Source organism: Enoplosus armatus, chromosome 8, assembly GCF_043641665.1.
Source record: "Enoplosus armatus isolate fEnoArm2 chromosome 8, fEnoArm2.hap1, whole genome shotgun sequence".
In the NCBI taxonomy this organism is placed as follows: domain Eukaryota; kingdom Metazoa; phylum Chordata; class Actinopteri; order Centrarchiformes; family Enoplosidae; genus Enoplosus; species Enoplosus armatus.
The window spans coordinates 24,330,374-24,350,351 of record NC_092187.1 but is presented as its reverse complement, the minus strand read 5'-3'; the positions used below and the strand labels follow the sequence as shown (position 1 = coordinate 24,350,351).

General features: G+C 41.1%; 1 protein-coding gene across 1 annotated transcript; it reads left to right on the top strand.

Moving 5' to 3' along the window:
- Positions 1 to 2,109: 2,109 nt before the first annotated feature.
- LOC139288442 (protein-tyrosine kinase 6-like) lies at positions 2,110 to 16,697 on the top strand. The gene is made up of 8 exons (XM_070909739.1): positions 2,110 to 2,669; positions 4,958 to 5,079; positions 6,744 to 6,907; positions 7,591 to 7,750; positions 13,096 to 13,257; positions 14,073 to 14,254; positions 14,348 to 14,501; positions 15,127 to 16,697. Exons 1-8 carry the CDS (start codon positions 2,257 to 2,259, stop codon positions 15,306 to 15,308), a joined length of 1,539 nt encoding a protein of 512 aa, XP_070765840.1. The 5' UTR covers positions 2,110 to 2,256; the 3' UTR covers positions 15,309 to 16,697.
- Positions 16,698 to 19,978: the final 3,281 nt, after the last annotated feature.

The following is a 19,978-nucleotide window of genomic DNA, read 5'->3' as shown; positions in this document are numbered from 1 at the left end:
TCTAATACTTCTGTTTGTTTCTCTAGAATAGTATGGCAATTGTTTTTATCCTCATGTGGTAGATTTTGGGGGGGGGGGGGGGGCTTGACCCGAAGCTGGTGGGCCATAGTAGCATGTGTACAAGCCTTAAGTTATTAAACCTCTTTTAGAGGTCCACAATAATGGCCAGTTACAACTAGAGTGCCTATGTTTACACTACAGACTCTGTCAACACACTTCAAAATAAGAACTATAAAAATGAAGAAGGCAGAAAGACCTGCACAGTGGATCAGCCATATCCAGGGGGGGGGGGGGGGGGAGTGGGACTTCTGCACCATAAAATTGTACTACAGTTTTGCAAAGCAATGCAATTTGAGAACAATGCAACTTTTGTCTTTTATGCATGAGATTTACAGCAGACAAAGCCAAGTTCAGGAAACTTTAGCCATAATCACCAAATCACGAGATTGAGTTTCATGTTTTAGGCCATCAGGTACCAAACACCAGTAGTGCAAAGAATAAAGTATTTTAAGTATTGTTTTCAAATGTGTCTGTGCTTTTTATCGTAACGTCTACGGCCTTTGTCCTGTGCATGCAAAGTCATTTCCCTAAACTTGAAGTCAATAAAGATTTGAAGTGAAGGGGGGGAATTTGACCCCTTAAAGGTGGCGATAAGATATTTTCTAAGTGTACTTTTGCGGGAAAAGGCTTCATTCTCTGTTTACCAGTGGTGGAATGTAACTAAGTACAAGTACCTCAAAATTGTACTTCATACTTCTACTACACTACATGTCAGAGGGAATGTCTTGTACTTTTTACTCCACTACAATTATCTGACAGTATCATTTGAAATGTTTTTCATGGCCACTGATGAAGGTTGTTACCAGAGGAAACCTTCCAGTAAGTGGACCTTGTGCTCAGGATTTATCAAACTGCTTTTTTCCAAAGTTATAATGTACCTGCAGAACCTGCAGAAATCACATGTACGTGGTAACCTGTCAGGTTAGAGATCTTGGCAGCAGATGCGGTCAGAACTGTCGCAATCGGATCAAACGAAGCGTGAATGAATGCATAATGAATCAGGTATGCTTTGTATCCCAAGAGCGTCTTTGTGGTTGTCAGTTCCACCCAGGTTTCACTGGCTTTGTTGTCACCTGACCAAGCAAGACGAATGAGAAGACACAGCACTCGGGAGTTTAAATAAACTGCTGCAGACATGCTCGGTCCTCTGTATGGAGACCAGTAAGCTGGAACAGAAGTGTCATTGGACATGTTTGTCTGTTCAGAGGTGACGGGCTGCGTCGTCACTCCCTCCTCCTCGTGTTATCACATCTTGTCAGAACTTCCTGACTAGGAGGAGCTGCCCTGAAGATAACGTGATCTCGATTTCACACAATATCTGATTCTAGACTTCACTGGAACCAGTTTCTGGCGCCCACTTAAGATCTGATTCCAGTTCCTGATTTCCTTTTGGTTCTGAACCTGCTTCTGATTCTGGATCGACTGTGAAACATGTCTCTCATACGTGACAGTGGATTCAGTCTGAACTGTCTATGGAGTCACTGAAAACTCTAACATTCAAACACAGAAGGTGTTTGAGTTCTGGTGAGTTCTGTTGTGTTTCAGTGCGTTCTCATCTTTCATTATAATGCAGAAAGATATAAATATATTCAGATATAAAGACTTATTATTATTGACGAAGGTAGCTTGTGTATTTCCCTCTGGGCAGCAATCATGTCTCATTTTAAGCTTTAATAATAACATGAATTCATTCGTTTACTAGCTTTTGTAGTATTCATCTGAATCTACAAAGGAACAAGAAACTAAAGGTATCAAATACACGTTGTGGAGTAAAAAGTACTAGAGTTTCCTCTCAAGTACAGTAAAGTAAAACCTGTACTTCCACTTCAGCACCCAGACTAGTTATTAGGAGAGATGTGGACAGATTCGGTGGAAAGAAGTCTGTCTACATCTGTCCGTCACTCATTGTTGAGATTTATGAGGCGGGTCGGACCGGGGGCGGGTCGGACCGGGGGCGGGGTTGCGGTGGGTCGTGTTGTTCCCTGGCATGAGGAAGTTGTTGCCAGTAGTTCAGCCAGCAGTCACAGTCTCAGCGCAGCTGACCCAGAAGCAGCAGTTTCTCTGTGAAGGCATTCCGAGGATTCCCGGCGCTCCATCCTCTACCTGTCCGACAGGTGGAGCCGGCTGTCTCGGCTGAGGCGCGCAGAGGCAGACGGGGGGAAGGCGGCTCTAAGCGGGGGCCATTCATGGTCATCTATGGGTGAACGTCTGCGGAAAGCTTGTCCATGTCTGGAAGCGCTATGGCAGAGGATTTTCAGCGACAAGAAGGCTGCTCCTGGATCAGCAGGAGGAGCAGCAGCAGGGGGAGCAGGAGCAGGGGGAGCAGCAGCAGGAGCAGCAGGACAGGGTGGTAGTGGTGGCGCTGAGGAGAGACCACCGACGCCCCAGGAGAGAGGGACCGAGAGCGGCTCCATCTACACGGCGGTCTGGTCGTTTGAAGCCCGGCACCAGGACGAGTTGACCTTCCAGGAGGGGGACCTGTTCAGTGTTACCAGCCGCGACGGGGTCTGGTGGACCGCGCGGAGGATCGACAAGAACGGATGCGTCCTGGACACCGGGTTCGTGCCCAATAACTACCTGGTCAGAGCTGAATCCCTGAGGATGCAACCGTGAGTGGGGTTACTGTTCTCTGAGTCTGCAGGACTGATTCATGTGTTCATTTGACTTGTTGTGGAAGTTATTCAGAGTGGATATAAGTTTGCCAGAGAGGCTGCTACATGACAAAAGTCATGAAACGAGGTGTTGAAAAGTAAATTACAAGATGTAAGAAACAAAATAATCATTCGTAGTTTCTAACCAGTTGCGTTCTGTTACCTGTCTTGACAGTTTAAGCTGAAACTTAAGGTTATAAACTCTTTCATTCACTGCAGCTCTTCAGTAATGGGTCACAGTACACGTGAGTCAGTTTGGGATAAGTCTATCTACTGGGTGCAAAACACATGCACATCCTTCTTGTCCAAAACTGTGATTTACACTGTGTTACATCAGTGACGTCAGTACCTCTCTGCCTGACAAAGAGTCTGTTTGGACTTCAAACTTTGTACTTTTACTGAAGTGAGTGTGAGCTGCGAGTTCTCGGCAGGCAGGGAACTGTTCTGAGCTGATCTGCTTTACTTCCTCAACCAGCGCTTTTCAGTCTTGGTCTCGGCCTACAAGAAGCGTTTCCCCTCAGTCTTTTGCATTTCTTGTGTTGTCAACACGTGCTGCTAAACACACTTCATGCAGTGACATGAACTTGACCCCAGAAACGTAAACCAGCAGTAAACATCATCCGGTCAAACTGGAGGAAATTCATTCAACATGTGCTGTACGGGCGCATTATGTTGCTACTGGTCAGATTTGTGTGTTTTAATGCTGTCCAACATTATCACTAATAAATAACACTTCTTCAGTCCTAACACACACTTCTTCTGTCACACTTTTACTCTCTGCTTGTTTACAGGTGATGAATGTCAGACAGTTTTGGTCAAATTACAGTTTCAAGGCAGCGATGAAATTAAATGTGTCACAATATTTGCTTTTCAGTGAAGCTATCTATAGTTTGTTCATTTTCATTGTTTGACTGACATGTGTGTGGTGTCAAAGATAGCTGTCATACAATAGTTCAAGTCTTTCCACTATATCCACCGAACAGTGAGTTTTGGATTACAGGCTTTCGTAACCTTCTGCTGCCATTTATCCACGTCCCTTTGTCCCTGATAGTAAGTGAGCGTTCATACAGCGGCAACACATTTATCCAGCCAACCCTCTGTTGTAAGTGACACTGTGAGAAATGTCAGTAGCAGCTTTCATAATGTCAGCCTCGTGTCTGTGTGTGTCTCTTAGCAGTGAAGCAAACTTTGACGCTGAACCACTTCTTGTTTTGTCTTTCTCTCTCTTGTTTATTGCTTCAACAGAATGGGAAGTGTGTAACGTATGGTTATTCCCGCATGTCAGCAGCTGCTGGAAGGCTGAAATTTATTATATCGGTTATTTATCGTTGCTGGTTTTTATGATCAGTCAGCGGCTGTCTGATCCTGGAGACGCCGACTGTAGCTGAACTACAACAGAAGAGGCTTTGAGTGCTTTGCCAGGTGTTTACATGTCTGCAGATAGTTTTTGTCGATGCGATGCAGTCTTTACACACTTCACAGGTGTGTAGTTGAGATCAACATGAAGGCCAGTATGAAATGAAAAATTGCTTGTTTTGGCCAACTAACAGTCCACAACCCAAAAATATTCCATGAACTATCAACAGCTGCAGATCCTCACATCTGAGAAGCTGAAACCAGCGAATGTTTTTACATTTTTGTTTGCAAAATGACTGAAACTATTAACCGATAATCAAAACCGCCGATAATCAGCGTATCTTTTAAGATCGAGTTTGGTTTCCACTCATGATGATCACAATAAATGTCCATCCAAAGACGGTGCAAGTTTAGAAGTCAGAGAGGAAGTGTTTGTTAGTTAAAAACCTCTGAATACTGTTTTAACCAGGTCTGCTATAAGCGCACTGATGACAAAACATAACGAAACCACCATGAAGAAATTCCACCTTCAAAACAACAAGATCAGCTGGCTCGTCACTGTGAAATACATTTTATTTGATTTAAGAGACAAAAGGGCTCCCTGCATCCGCTGCCAACACGGCTTCAGAGATGATAACCCGAGGCAGAAAGAAAGGACTCGCAGGTCTAGACTTTAATCATATTAGATGCTGTTTTGAAGAGCTGATGCACCATAAACAGTTTAACAACACAAATGAATAAATTGCCTACGATTATTCCTAAAATGATTACAGAATATATCATCTAATATTAACACGATATATGAGATCATTACTTTGAGTTCAACTGTGAAACCATGCAGCCACTTCCTAATAATCACTTTCGTTTTGTGTCTCTCTGTCTTGATCCAGGTGGTATTTTGGGACGATGAACCGCTTTGAGGCCCAAAGCCACCTGCTGGCTCCAGGAAACGAGCAGGGAGCTTTCCTCGTCCGGCACAGTGAGAAGGACGACGTTGGATACGTCCTTTCAGGCAAGACACGAAGGAGAGGCATGACGTGTGGTGTCAGCGGGTTAGAATAGAGTGGGGGAAGAGGGAGTTTCACTTCAGCTCAGAAACACTGCAGGATGTATTTGGTAACAGAGTGAGATACAGAGAAGCAGTAAAATATGAGCCGAACAGTCGACGACAAACCCAAAACCCCAGGAAGACGTTTCTCCATTCACACAATGACACACTGCTTCATTAGAGGACATCACACGTCACCAGACCTTGTTCTGTCTCTTGGTGATGGTCGTTTGAAACCGTTCAGGTGTCTCAAACGTCGCCAGGAACTCGAGATGGCAAATTGAGTTTAATTTAGTTCCAAACGACGACTAAACTGCAGCGCATTATGCATCAGCCTAGTCAGCCTTTGTCTCTGTAAACAAACCAGACTTTGTGGACATGGATGGACAAGGTTGTTCCTCAGCCCCCCTTCTGTTGGCCTGCCATTAACATAATTCCAGCTTTCTGTCGAGTCTTCTCTGGAGTCCAGCTGGAAATATGTTTATTCGTTTTCTGGCTGAAAGAAGGTCGAGAAGATGTATTCCACTCTCATATCTGTAAGATAAATATGAAGCCCGCTGAAGGTTAGCTTAGCTTAGCACAAAGACTGGAAACAGGGGGAAACAGCTAGCCTGGCTCTGTCTGTCATGACACAATCCACTTGTTTGTTTCATCCGTACAAAAACAGAAGTGTAAAAATGTCAATTCCCTGTTTTTTTGGGGGGGAGTTGTGTGTCGGGACTATTTCTTGGGTGAGACCAGTAACTTCCAGGAGTTTCCACTGGTTGCATGGCAACAGCCCAGAGCCAAGAAATAGTTAGTGTGATTTCCAAAAGTTAGAACAGGTCAAACAAGCGTAGTGTGGCACACACACACACACACACACACACACACACACACACACACACACACACACACACAAACAGACAGACAAAAAGTAGAAAAGGGAATAAAACGTATCTCCCTTCCTTCCCAGCGCCCGTCCATGTAGTGCCGTCACAAGGCATTTAACTGATGCCCTTTCAAAGAGCAGCAGCACAAGCGTAACCACAGAAAATGTCACTGTTTATGTTTTCCATCATTTCACGCAGCCTAGTGTAGTGGGAAAATACATCCCTTCTACACCCTGAAGAGTTTATTTTAGGGCACAGGTATTTGCTGCGGTGCCCTTTGACCCTAGCAAAGGACCGTAGCCTTTTCTGCCTGTTCTCAGTGCTGCATTTTCAGCTTTCTATACTTACCATTTATTGTGGCCTTGTTCCCTACAAGGTGATGACTGTCAAAGAGAGTGATCTCTCCCCACGACACCTACTAATATGCACCTTTCAACATAACCTACGACAGTGGCTTCCACAGTGGGGTGAGGAAACATTCAGGCGTCTCTGAGAGGCATCCAGCAGGTCTGCTGAAGTCTGATCCGTGTGGGATTAAGTCAAGTAGTAGGCAGTTTGTGGTGCTGATGAATTATATTCTCTTACATTGACAAGTGTTTCTATTATTTTGTCCGCCCCATTATATCAATAAAGGTAGGATGAATAATAGAAACGCCTCTCGGTGTAATCCAGCACAGTTAAATGCCACGTTAGAGAGTTTCATTTAACACTCCTGCTTGTTTCTGACTTTGTGTTCGTGTGTGAATCTTTGTGCAGTGAAGACGAACAACCGCGTGAAGCATTTTAAGATCCTCCAAGCAGATGAAGGTACATTTCACGTGGAGCACAGCCACCACTTCAGCTCTCTGATTGACTTGGTGGAGCACTACTGCGCCAACAGCCTGAACAACACGTGCGCTCTGGGAAACCCCTGCAGGAGGGTAAGGCGGGCATCAGTCTTTCTTTTTGTTTGTTCCTCTTATTTCTGGCCATGTGAAAACAAGAAGTGTGGACATTCAGCCGTCAGACACAGTTGTGGCTGGAGTGTGGTGCGTTCATGCGCTTCCTTAAGTTTGAAGATGTAAAAAAAAAATCCCTATTGCATTGTTTTAAGACGTCACTAATTGTGAACGTATCCTGTGATAAGTGCCCCATTATTACACCAAGATCTATTTTTTTTGTATTGTGTCAACTACAGCTGAAATTAATAGTTGCTAATTTGATGATCGATTAACCGTTTAGGTCACAAAAAGTTCCCCAGTTTCAGCTCCTGAATTTTCTTTGTCTTATGTGACAGTTAGCTGAATATATTTGGGTTTTGGACGGTTGCTTATACAAAACAAGCCACCTGAAGACAAGACTGCCTAAACTATTGCCTAAACTATTAATTCATATAATATAATATAATAATTAATTACAATTAATCTAGAAGATAATTGGCACATTAATCGAAAATGAAAAGAATTGCTGAGTTTCCAAATGCTGCAGTGATTCTGAGCTTTAATTAGTAATAACGGTGTGTGTGTGTGTATTCATTTGAAATAGATGAGAATGTATTTGCGTCCCTTTGTGACCTTCAAGTGTGTGTATGTGTGTGTGTGTGTGTGTGTGTTTCCTCCATCAGAACAAGCCTCACACTCCAGATTTGAACCACTTGGACGAGTGGGAGCTCCCGAAAGAGGAGTTTACTCTGGAGGAGGAGCTGGGCAGCGGCTACTTCGCTGATGTCTACAGAGGACGCTGGAAAAACCACATCAAAGTCGCCATCAAGATCCTCAAAAGTGGTATTTCATCATCTATGTTGAGCTGACGGAGGCTGATTTAACTGATGGGTTTCTGACTCTGAGGAGTTGTTTGGCGCTAAGCTCCAAATAACGAGAGAGACGAGTGGAAAGTGTTCGATAGAAGGAAAAACACCAGGCATGTCTTTAGATGCCTGGTTGAAGGCTAATCAACAATTTGTTGATTGATACGAGTGTTTGATGGGTGTTTATCGAGGTGAGAGTCAGTCAGTGATTCACAGGTTACTACCTTAAATCCTGTTTGGACACAAGCTTTTCTCACATATCACAATTATAATATAATTATAATATTAATCATTTAATTAATTGTCCAAAAAGCTCTCTGGTTCCAGCGTCTCTGATGTGAAAATGTTTTAAAGGTCTTGCTTGTCTCTCTGTTTTATATCATTGTATGATGGATAACTGGATATCTGTGCTGGTCAGACAAAAACAAGGCTTCTGGGAAATCTTGATGGGCATTTTCAACAATTTTGACATTTAATTGACTTCATTGATAACAGATTGATAATAATAATGCAGATAACTAACTAAACTGCAGTGTCTCAGTGTTCTTAATTCGTGCATTGTAGGTAACGTGTTAGACCACATTTGAGTGACACTGGGAGTGGTTTAACTGGAGAGGAATGTGATCCATCATAATAATAAGACCCATTGATGCACCTCAGACGCTGTCGTACATAATTAACAGGACGAGCAGCATCGCTACGTGTCGGTCTGTTCGTCCGAGCTGCTGCCGCGTGGAGCGACAATCGCACAACAATCACTGACATGACTTTGTTGTTGAGCTTAAATTCATCATCACGCGTGTGCTCGTGCTAAACTCTGTCGCACTGCTGTTTAAATGAGACTGCAGAGGTTGTCGAGGACATTAAACGTCTTCATGCCGAACACGTAAACTCATCCACTCACGAGTCCGCCTTTACAGCCTTGTGTTTACACTCTATATCTACCTGTCTATATATATCTATATCTATCTGTCTGTATATATCTATATCTATCTGTCTGTATATATCTATATCTACCTGTCTATATATATCTATATCTACCTGTCTGTATATATCTATATCTATCTGTCTATATATCTATATCTATCTGTCTATATATCTATATCTATCTGTCTGTATATATCTATATCTATCTGTCTATATATATCTATATCTACCTGTCTGTATATATCTATATCTATCTGTCTATATATCTATATCTATCTGTCTGTATATATATATATCTACCTGTCTGTATATATATATCTACCTGTCTATATATATCTATATCTATCTGTCTATATATCTATATCTATCTGTCTATATATCTATATCTACCTGTCTATATATATCTATATCTATCTGTCTATATATATCTGTATCTATCTGTCTATATATCTATATCTACCTGTCTGTATATATCTATATCTATCTGTCTATATATATCTATATCTATCTGTCTATATATATCTGTATCTATCTGTCTATATATCTATATCTACCTGTCTGTATATATCTATATCTATCTGTCTATATATATCTATATCTATCTGTCTATATATATCTATATCTATATGTCTGTATATATCTATATCTACCTGTCTATATATCTATATCTATCTGTCTGTGTATATCTATATCTATCTGTCTATATATCTATATCTACCTGCCTATATATATCTATATCTACCTGTCTATATATCTATATCTATCTGTCTATATATATCTATATCTACCTGCCTATATATATCTATATCTACCTGTCTATATATCTATATCTATCTGTCTATATATATCTATATCTACCTGTCTATATATATCTATATCTACCTGTCTATACATCTATATCTATCTGTCTGTATATCTATATCTATATGTCTGTATATATCTATATCTACCTGTCTATATATCTATATCTATCTGTCTGTGTATATCTATATCTATCTGTCTGTATCTATGTCTATATATCTATATCTACCTGTCTATATATCTATATCTATCTGTCTATATATCTATATCTACCTGTCTGTATATATCTATATCTATCTGTCTATATATCTATATCTATCTGTCTATATATCTATATCTATCTGTCTGTATATATCTATATCTATCTGTCTATATATCTATATCTACCTGCCTATATATATCTATATCTACCTGTCTATATATCTATATCTATCTGTCTATATATATCTATATCTACCTGCCTATATATATCTATATCTACCTGTCTATATATCTATATCTATCTGTCTATATATATCTATATCTACCTGTCTATATATATCTATATCTACCTGTCTATACATCTATATCTATCTGTCTGTATATCTATATCTATCTGTCTATATATATCTATATCTACCTGTCTATATATATCTATATCTACCTGTCTATATATATCTATATCTACCTGTCTATATATCTATATCTACCTGTCTATATATATCTGTATCTACCTGTCTATATATCTATATCTACCTGTCTATATATATCTGTATCTACCTGTCTATATATATCTGTATCTATCTGTCTATATATATCTATATCTATCTGTCTATATATCTATATCTATCTGTCTATATATATCTATATCTATCTGTCTGTATATCTATATCTATCTGTCTATATATATCTATATCTACCTGTCTGTATATATCTATATCTATCTGTCTATATATATATATATCTATATCTACCTGTCTGTATATATCTATATCTACCTGTCTATATATATCTGTATCTATCTGTCTATATATATCTATATCTATCTGTCTATATATATCTATATCTATCTGTCTATATATATCTATATCTACCTGTCTGTATATATCTATATCTATCTGTCTATATATCTATATCTATCTGTCTGTATATATCTATATCTATCTGTCTATATATATCTATATCTATCTGTCTATATATATCTATATCTACCTGTCTGTATATATCTATATCTATCTGTCTATATATCTATATCTACCTGTCTATATATCTATATCTACCTGTCTGTATATATCTATATCTACCTGTCTATATATCTATATCTATCTGTCTATATATCTATATCTACCTGTCTGTATATATCTACATCTATCTGTCTATATATCTACATCTATCTGTCTATATATCTATATCTATCTGTCTATATATCTATATCTACCTGTCTGTATATATCTATATCTATCTGTCTATATATATCTATATCTATCTGTCTATATATCTACATCTATCTGTCTATATATCTATATCTATCTGTCTATATATATCTATATCTATCTGTCTATATATCTACATCTATCTGTCTATATATCTATATCTATCTGTCTATATATATCTATATCTATCTGTCTATATATCTATATCTATCTGTCTATATATCTACATCTATCTGTCTATATATCTACATCTATCTGTCTATATATCTACATCTATCTGTCTATATATCTACATCTATCTGTCTATATATCTATATCTATCTGTCTATATATCTATATCTATCTATAGTCTCTTCAAAGTGAAGCTCAGTGGTGACGCTGAAGTCATGCGACCGTGCTGTAGTTTGTTTATAACGTTGGCTTTTTACTTCTGGTGATTCCATTTACAGTAATAATGTCTAACTCGTCCGCCAAGCAGGAAGTACATGGTCTCATTACTCCAAGTATCAAAACAAACCTTCAGACTCGCGCCAGTTTATTACTGATGATCCACAGATTAACGCTGACTTTGTACTGTTCTGCTGATGCAGCCGCGTTCCCTCTGTTAGTTTGTAAGTCGTCTTTGTGACATTAGGGTTAGGGTTATGAGAGTGAGATGAGAAATGAGGTCCTCGAGGCGGAAAAGGAGCTCAGATGAAATACTGCTTTAAGAATCGATTCATCGAATAAACACTGACTCCACAAAATATCAGAAAATCCAGAAATATTCCATTTATATCAACATGGAACAGAGGAGAGGAACAAATCCTCACGTTTGAGAAGCTGGAACCAAAGAACCTTAAACGCTTTCACTTGACAAATGACTCCCGTCGAGTAACTGACTTAATTTACTCATCTTATTTCAACACTGGTGTCTTCACGTACATGTTAGCGAGCAGCAACAGTTGCAAGAACTGTTGCTATGGTTACCTGCAGTTTAATATAGCTCGTGCAGTGATTTAAAGATGGTGGCAGATAAAGCCTGTTACTGAACCGTAACTTTACAGATGAAATATAGATTAGCATTAGCAAACATAAGGAGAGAGTGGGGGCGGACACTGATACGCACTGCAGGACAGATGTTGTCTGCATAGTGGAGGATACAGTCGTCCTCTTTGTGGCCGGTCGACTGATCCGTACAGGCTGGAGATCAGTCAACAAGCAGCACGTGGAGATATTTCCCTCTGGCGTGTCTCCGACGGTGTACCAGCACCGCAGAAAAGGTCGCTTACTTCGGCCGATACGTTGTACAGCCACCACAGTTAGTGACTGAATCTAAACCAAATAAAAGTCGTCAGTGTGCCGCACCAACACTTCTGTCCTAAACATTCTATAAAGAGGCTTCTTCCTAATGTTTCCAAACACAGAAAAATCCGTCCTCTAGTGATGTTTTATCAGCTTTTGACTTATTTGGTAAACACCACAGTTAGTTTTCCCTTTATTGCTATAAGTGAGTCATATTGGTGAAATGGTCAAGATCTCAGTGTGATTCCCTCGTTTCTTTGTCTCGCTTCTCTGTTTCTCCCTCCTCTCTTCCTCTTTTTCTTCCTTTTAATTCTCTCTCTGTCTCTCTGTCTCTCTCTCTCTGTTTCTGTCTCTCTCACTGTCTCTCTGTCACTCTCTGTCTCTCTGTCTCTCTCTCTGTCTCTCTCTCTCTCTCTCTGTCTCTCTGTCTCTCTCTCTGTCTCTCTCTCTCTGTCTCTCTGTCTCTCTCTCTGTCTGTCTCTCTCTCTCTGTCTCTCTCTCTCTCTCTCTCTCTCTGTCCATCTCTCTCTGTCCATCTCTCTCTGTCCATCTCTCTCTCTGTCTCTCTCTCTCTCTGTCCATCTCTCTCTGTCTCTCTCTCTGTCTCTCTCTGTGTCTGTCTGTCTCTCTGTCTCTGTCTCTCTCTCTGTCTCTCTCTCTCTGTCTCTGTCTCTCTGTCCATCTCTCTCTCTCCCTCTCTGTCTCTCTCTCTCTCTCTGTCCATCTCTCTCTCTGTCCATCTCTCTGTCTCTCTGTCTCTCTCTCTGTCCATCTCTCTGTCTCTCTCTCTGTCTCTGTCTCTCTCTCTCTCTCTCTCTGTCTCTGTCTCTCTCTCTCTCTCTCTCTCTCTCTCTCTGTCTCTCTCTCTGTCTCTGTCTCTCTGTCTCTGTCTCTCCAGACTCGGAGTTGAACCACCGTGAATTTCAGAGGGAAGTTCAGATCCTGAAGAGTCTCCGCCATCGCCACCTCATCTCTCTGTTTGCCGTCTGCACGGCCTCCACACCTTACTACATCATCACCGAGCTGATGGAGAAAGGCAGCCTGCTCAGCTTCCTGAGAGGTAAACCTCGGTGTGTTTCCTCCACTTCTGCCTTTTGTGGGAACCAGTCAGAGTTTGCCCCAGGGTTAGGTTAGGATTAGAGGCTTACGCTCGGGTTAACCACACTCCACTGCCAGTTTACACCGAGCAACAGTTCTGCAATTCAACAGCAGCACAAAGTCCAACAAAAACTGAACATTGCTACGATTATTAGCTTCAGTGTACATGTGAACTGGCGACTGGGTCTGTAATCATAATTTTACTTTCTCTAGTCCAATCTCTGGGCCTGTTGACACCTACTGTGTATATTATTAAACAGGTTTGTACCAAACAAAATCACAATTCTACATTTAAAAAAATAAATTCAATAAAATGATGCAGTTGCTTGTTGTTGTGGTCATCCGAGAGTCCGCAGAGTCTACAGTCATGCCAGCAGCTCTTAGAGGCTGGACTTTTAGCTTAATGCTATTGCTAACATGCTCACAATGACGATGCCAACAGGCAGATGTTACGCAGGTATAATTACCAAGCTCATCATTGCAGTTTGGCATGTTAGCATGCTAACATTTGCTAACTGGCATGGAGTGATGGGAATGTAATTAGTTTTGCAGAAACTTTGACCAGATGGTGGTGATAGATTAAACACCACAGTGATTACAATACACCCACTTTCAATAATGAGGAGTCACGTCTGACGTTGTGGAAGTTTTGACATTTCACTGACATCCGCTAACCGCTAACTGAGCTGCTTCACATCCCCGAATCCTGGAGGTCACGCTTTAAATTCATAAGCTGAAAACAACATTATAATTATATATATTATTTTTCTGTTTCAGGTCCAGAGGGCCAGAATCAAGACATTGCGTCCCTCATCGACATGAGCGCTCAGGTGGCTGACGGGATGTCCTACCTGGAAGAGAAGAACAGCATCCACAGAGATTTGGCGGCCCGAAACGTCCTGGTGAGAGAGGACTACATCTGTAAGGTGGCCGACTTCGGACTGGCCAGAGTGATCAAGGTACTGAGGGAGGGGAGAAGGGTTTGTGTGTCTTTTTTCTTTTCTTTTTTTATGTCAAATCTGCTGCTTTCAAGACAAAGATTTGTCATCCAGGAGCCGTTCTACATCACAGAAGATAAGAAGATTCCCTACAAGTGGAGCGCTCCTGAGGCCATCAGCCACGGGAAGTTCTCCAACAAGTCGGACGTCTGGTCTTTCGGCGTCCTGCTCTATGAGATTACCACCTATGGAGGCGTTCCTTACCCAGGTTGGTGGAACGACGTGTTTTAAAATATATAATTTATCGTACTTTCAATCGATGATAAATGGTGATTGTGGAATGAAATATCAGAGATCAACCTTTTAGGGTCTTTATTCATCCACCTTGAGTCCTACTTTTTTGTTATACCTCTTTCAGACTGACTCCGGTAGTCGAACAGAACAAACAATATGATTACAGGAAATATAATGATAACAAAAATGCTGTGCTTGTGCCGTAAAAATGCTGTTCTTCCTCACCATCCCTGGCTTTCCTTAATTCTGATACGTTTTGTTGTTCTACATTTTTCCCCAATAACATTTTACTCCTGTTTCTCTCACACACACTGATTTATGTAAAGGATAGATTCATAATTTTGAAGTCTGTCTTAAAACCATAACTAGGCTTAACAAATATATTTATAGCTGGTGTGGTTGCTGTGTGAATGACGACCATAAAGGACTCTAACATGGGTTTAAAGCATGTTCTTTATCCAGCGTCACACCGGGGTTTCTTCGTGAAATTAGCATCGTTATTATTTATTATCATTTTTCAAGCTCACGGTCCAACTAAAGCTTCACCACGTCTCTCTCCTCTCTCCACCCGCTTCACTCCATCCCTTGCTCTCCCTCAGCCTTCAGCAACCAGGAAGTGTACCAGCAGGTTACCAACGGTTACAGGATGCCAGCTCCGGCCAAATGTCCCGACTTTCTCTACCAGATCATGCTGAACTGTTGGAGCGCCGAGCCTGCCGACAGGCCAGACTTCAAGTCCCTCAAGGTCCAACTGGACAGCAGCTCCTACGAGTTGGAGTGAGCGTCCCCCGCCGTCCTGCAGTACATACTCACCGCCACAGAGGGGCAGCAGAGAGCCCGACGCTGAGCAGGGATTGTGATCGTTTTTCACTGAGGTCTCTTTTTTAAAACAGAACTGCTTTTACATCAAGAAAGACTTTCTACAAAGCCTGATGTATTTTATTCAGTCCACTAGGGCTGCAACTATTGATCGTTTTCATTGTTGATTATTCTGAAAAGGGCAGATAATTCTCTGGTTCCAGCTTGTCCAATGTGTGAATTTACAGGTTTATTTATTCAGTTTACTTTGTGTTTTGGTCCATTAGTAAGACAAAAAAAAAGAACTTGGGCTCTACGAATCTGCAATGGGCAACTCAAATATATTCAGTTTGAAAGGCAGCAAGTCTTCACATTTGAGAGGCTGGAACCAGAGATTGTTTTTAAATGATTATTGTTCAGCTGGGACCGGGTCCAGCCTCCTGCGACCCTGTTAAGGACAAACGGTTGTAGAAAATGGATGGAGTTATTAAAATAGCTGCCTTGTTAAAGTTCATTAACAAGGCATTAAAGTAACTCACTTTAATAGCCGTCAGCTGTCTGCAATGCTAACCTTTGACCAGCAGGGGGCAGCACAGTCACAGTATCCGAGGATCCATTGCCTTTCTTTTCTAACTGGGGAAGGAAGACTGAAGTTTTTATTGCACAAATTAGTCCCTTTGCTTTCCAACAGTACAAACCCTTCCAGTATTTCAACAGTTTGTCTCAAATCTAATCCAGTCTTCTCTTTACTGCTGTAAATGAAAAGGCTCCATTAATCAGCGACACATGAAGACGAAAAAGAGAAATAAATCCTCTATCTCCTGACAAGCATGCTCAGCTGTCTCGTATCACTTGTTGCATCAGAGCCAGAGATCAGCGTGTTAAAAATGATCATAACTTTGTGTTGAATTTTTCTGCTTTTTTTAATCTGTAAACCATCTCACAAACCCACTGCCACACATGTAGTGACGTTGTCTATAAACACTGAACTATTTTATTAATTATGTTTGATCCTAAGTCACGTTTTGTTTCCAGTTCCTCTGGATGTTGTTCGTCCACCTTTCTGATGAAACGCCTGGTAAGACCTTATGTTCGGCGTCAGACTGTAACTGATTCACTGCACCTCATGTGGAACAGAATGCACTGCTGTCCTCATTCAAACAGATCTGATGGCTCATCCAAGCACCTGCTTCACACAAACAACTGCTGTGGAAGTATTGAACGTGACCGTCGCGTCGCTTTCAACCTGCAAACACAGCGTGACTTGCTGCAGATGTGTACAGTCCTCTGTACAGGCTTCTTTTTGTATATTCTGTCTGTTTTTATGTCACTTAATGTGCAATGATGAGTCTATAAATAATGTAATAATATTAATTAAAGTGTTTCTAATTTCTTTTAATATGCATGTGCATTTGTGTGTTAAGAAAAGTGGTTCCCAGCCATAAATCCACTCTTATCAGTGTGTGTGTGTGTTACATTCCCGCCTGTCTGCTACTGGAGTTAACTGGGTCAGTAAATAACATTTGACCCCCTATATTCTCTATCTGTTGAAGTTCAGCAGCTTTATAAATAGATTATTTGATTATATTTTAAAAATACAGAAATTGACAAAGACTTTATAAATACTGACATGAACTTGTAACACGATGAGAACATTGTTAGAAATGTGCACTTTTCTCATAATCAAAGAACCAAAAAATATCTCACACACTGTTGATCACATGTACTAACTTTATCAAGTAAAACAGCAGCTGCAACTTAAGATTCATTTCAGAATTTAAAAAACAGATTATGTGATCAGTGTAACCTTAAAAAGCCCACCGTAAACGTCTTAAGAGTCCAAGGTGACGTTGTTCATTTTATGTAACCGAACAAAACTCAAAGAGATTCAGTTCATAATTATATAAAACAGAGAAAAGCAGCAAATCGTCACATTTAAGAATCTGGAAACTGGATGAAACTGTCCACGCTACACGTCTCCTCCCTTTTATTAATCTAATCGTTTCTTTTCCCTCGCTCTCCACGTCTTTACTGGTCGTATTGCTTTCACACACACACACACACACGATTTGTCCTTCACAATGAGCTCTCTGCGTCAATCCGGTGATGATGCAGCATTTTCAGGAAGTACGCACGTGCACAAAACCACCCGCACACACCTGAAACCACATGTGGGCTAGTACTTGAAGAGTGTCACATATGATCACCTGTCTAAGTCACTGAGGTCTCTTAGGGGTCAAAGTCAGGACAAGCTGGTGCATGAAACTGTATATGTGTGTGTGTGTGTGTGTTGGTATGCTATATGTGACTCCCCATCCGACCGCCCTGCAGAGTCAGGTCGCCCAGTCAACCCAGTTCAGACACATGGATGGAGGAAATAGACTCAGACCCTCAGATTAGTCCCAGGTGGACCCAGTGACCCCAGCAGGAAAGTTCTGAGCTTGAGCTGGGAGGCAATTAGCCTAGCTTAGCATAAAGACTGACAGCAGGGGGAAACTGCTAGCCTGGGTCTGTCCCTAAACACACCTACCAACACACACACGCACACACACACACACACACACACACACAAAATGTCTGCCCCACATTCGGCTTCTGGTCTCCAACCGGGAAAACAGCCAAAACTGTGTTTCGTCCAGCAGATCCGGTTTCAACCTGATTTGAACCCGGTCACCCTGAGATGACTGGCTGGCTGCCATTCAAAGCACGCACACACACACACACACGCCGTCTTAGGTTAAATATACAGTACGGGGAAGCAAATAAAGTCAATACTGTGCCCCAACTCTGAACTACAAACTGATTCTGACGAATACAGAACGAAGCTTATTCACTCTGAAAAGTGACTCAGCTTGTGGTGCGCATGCAGCTAACAGCGTGCGGCTAACCGTTTCCAAGAGGAACTTTAGTTCCGCATTACGTGCATCAGTCCAGTCTGCATGCACCGGACCATGACCCCCAGACCCCCAAATACACAAACCGTTGCAGCCCTTTGAAACAAGACTTGAGGTTTATAAGGAGCACAATTTTTCTATATTTCTATTTATAAGTGAATTTATGGACGTTTATATCTGGACAGTTTCAGTCCAACTGACTCTGACAACATGTGTATTGTTCACATCTGAGAGTCCATTGAAGAGACTCTGATTCAGTAGCTCAGCGTTTCACTTTTCCTATTCCCAAACACACCAAATCTTTCAGAAAAGGTTTCAAGACCACATCCCTTTACGTCATCAGTCGCCTCCCAGCAGCGTCTCTGCACCTTAAACCACCTGAATGACAGTTGAGTCAGTTGTGTTCTCAAATCCACGCGTTGAGGCAACATGAATCTGCTGTATATTTGTGTCCAGGAGGAACTGTAAATATGTACTCTGTTGTATTAGTCTATAATGTGGCACTGAGATGCATACAATGGTGGAAATGACTGCAGTCATGATGTGACATGCAGACGGACGTGCGCTCAACAAAGGCTGGTTTGTTTCTTTTCCTTAATGCTTCACACACTCTGAGCGCTGATACGGGATGAATCAGCTAATGATGTGGCTGAACTGCACTACTCCGCACTGCGTCCTGTATCCTGTAAACTTCAGCTGCAAGATCTGAATAAAAAAAACCGAAAGAAACGTGCAAATTCATAGTAATGAGACGCAAAATAGAGCTGTCACTTTTGTAGTTTGATGAGAAACAAACAAAGTACCATCAGAACACTGTTTGTGTTGCTCAGACAGACTCAGGATCAGCACACTGAGCAGCGACATCAAATCATCTCAGACTGAGATGATTTAATCAGGAATCTTTTTACAGACCGTCTCCTCCTCCTGTCAGCCTTTTTTCCTGCCCTACAGGTTCCCGTCACCTTTATGCAGAGTGACCTTTGCACAGACTAAACTTCATATCAGGCGCAGAGAGGAAAGACACAACGCCGCCGTCACACTCGCACTGTGTACTCAAGTGTCTTGTAATATGTGTTTGTTGTGCAGCAGTTATGAGTTCAGCACAAACACACTTCAACCATATTTTCTGGATTTGAGTAATATTAAAGAAGGAAGCCCAAAAAAAACAAACAAAAAAAAAACAGGTGCAAATTTAAGCTTCAGAAATTGTAAAAAAAAAACTGAAAATGTTATAAAAGTGAGTGTGTAAACGTAGATATTTGCTGAGTATTGAAGAATCATATTTACAGTAAAGACCCCTTTAGTGAAGTTACAGGTGTGTTTTCAGAAACATCATCCACAGACCTCACTACCAGCAACAATTCCATCAATTCCACCTGAGCATCACAAAGGAAACTGGGATGGATCTCAAAGACCGACCGTCTTTCTCCCGAAGATAAAAAAAGGAAAGACGCTTTCCAGGATATGAAATGATCCAAGTCTGTTTCTCTGAAAGCTGAACGCCTGAGGTGGGAAACCTGCTTTTCCTGTTTTCCAGCTGGTTATGAGTCCTTCACAGGGATACATGTATGATCCTTTCTTCAACAAATGACAGGCTGTTTACTGTACAAGTAACTGCAGCTGCATCACTCTCACTTCCTATTAAATACTCAGAAGAAGAAAAGATCATAGAAGAAGACAAACCATCAGAGGAGAAGAAACGCAGCAGCAAGACGAGTTTCCAGTTCGACATCAGTCCTGTTTTGTTGCACCTTTTCAC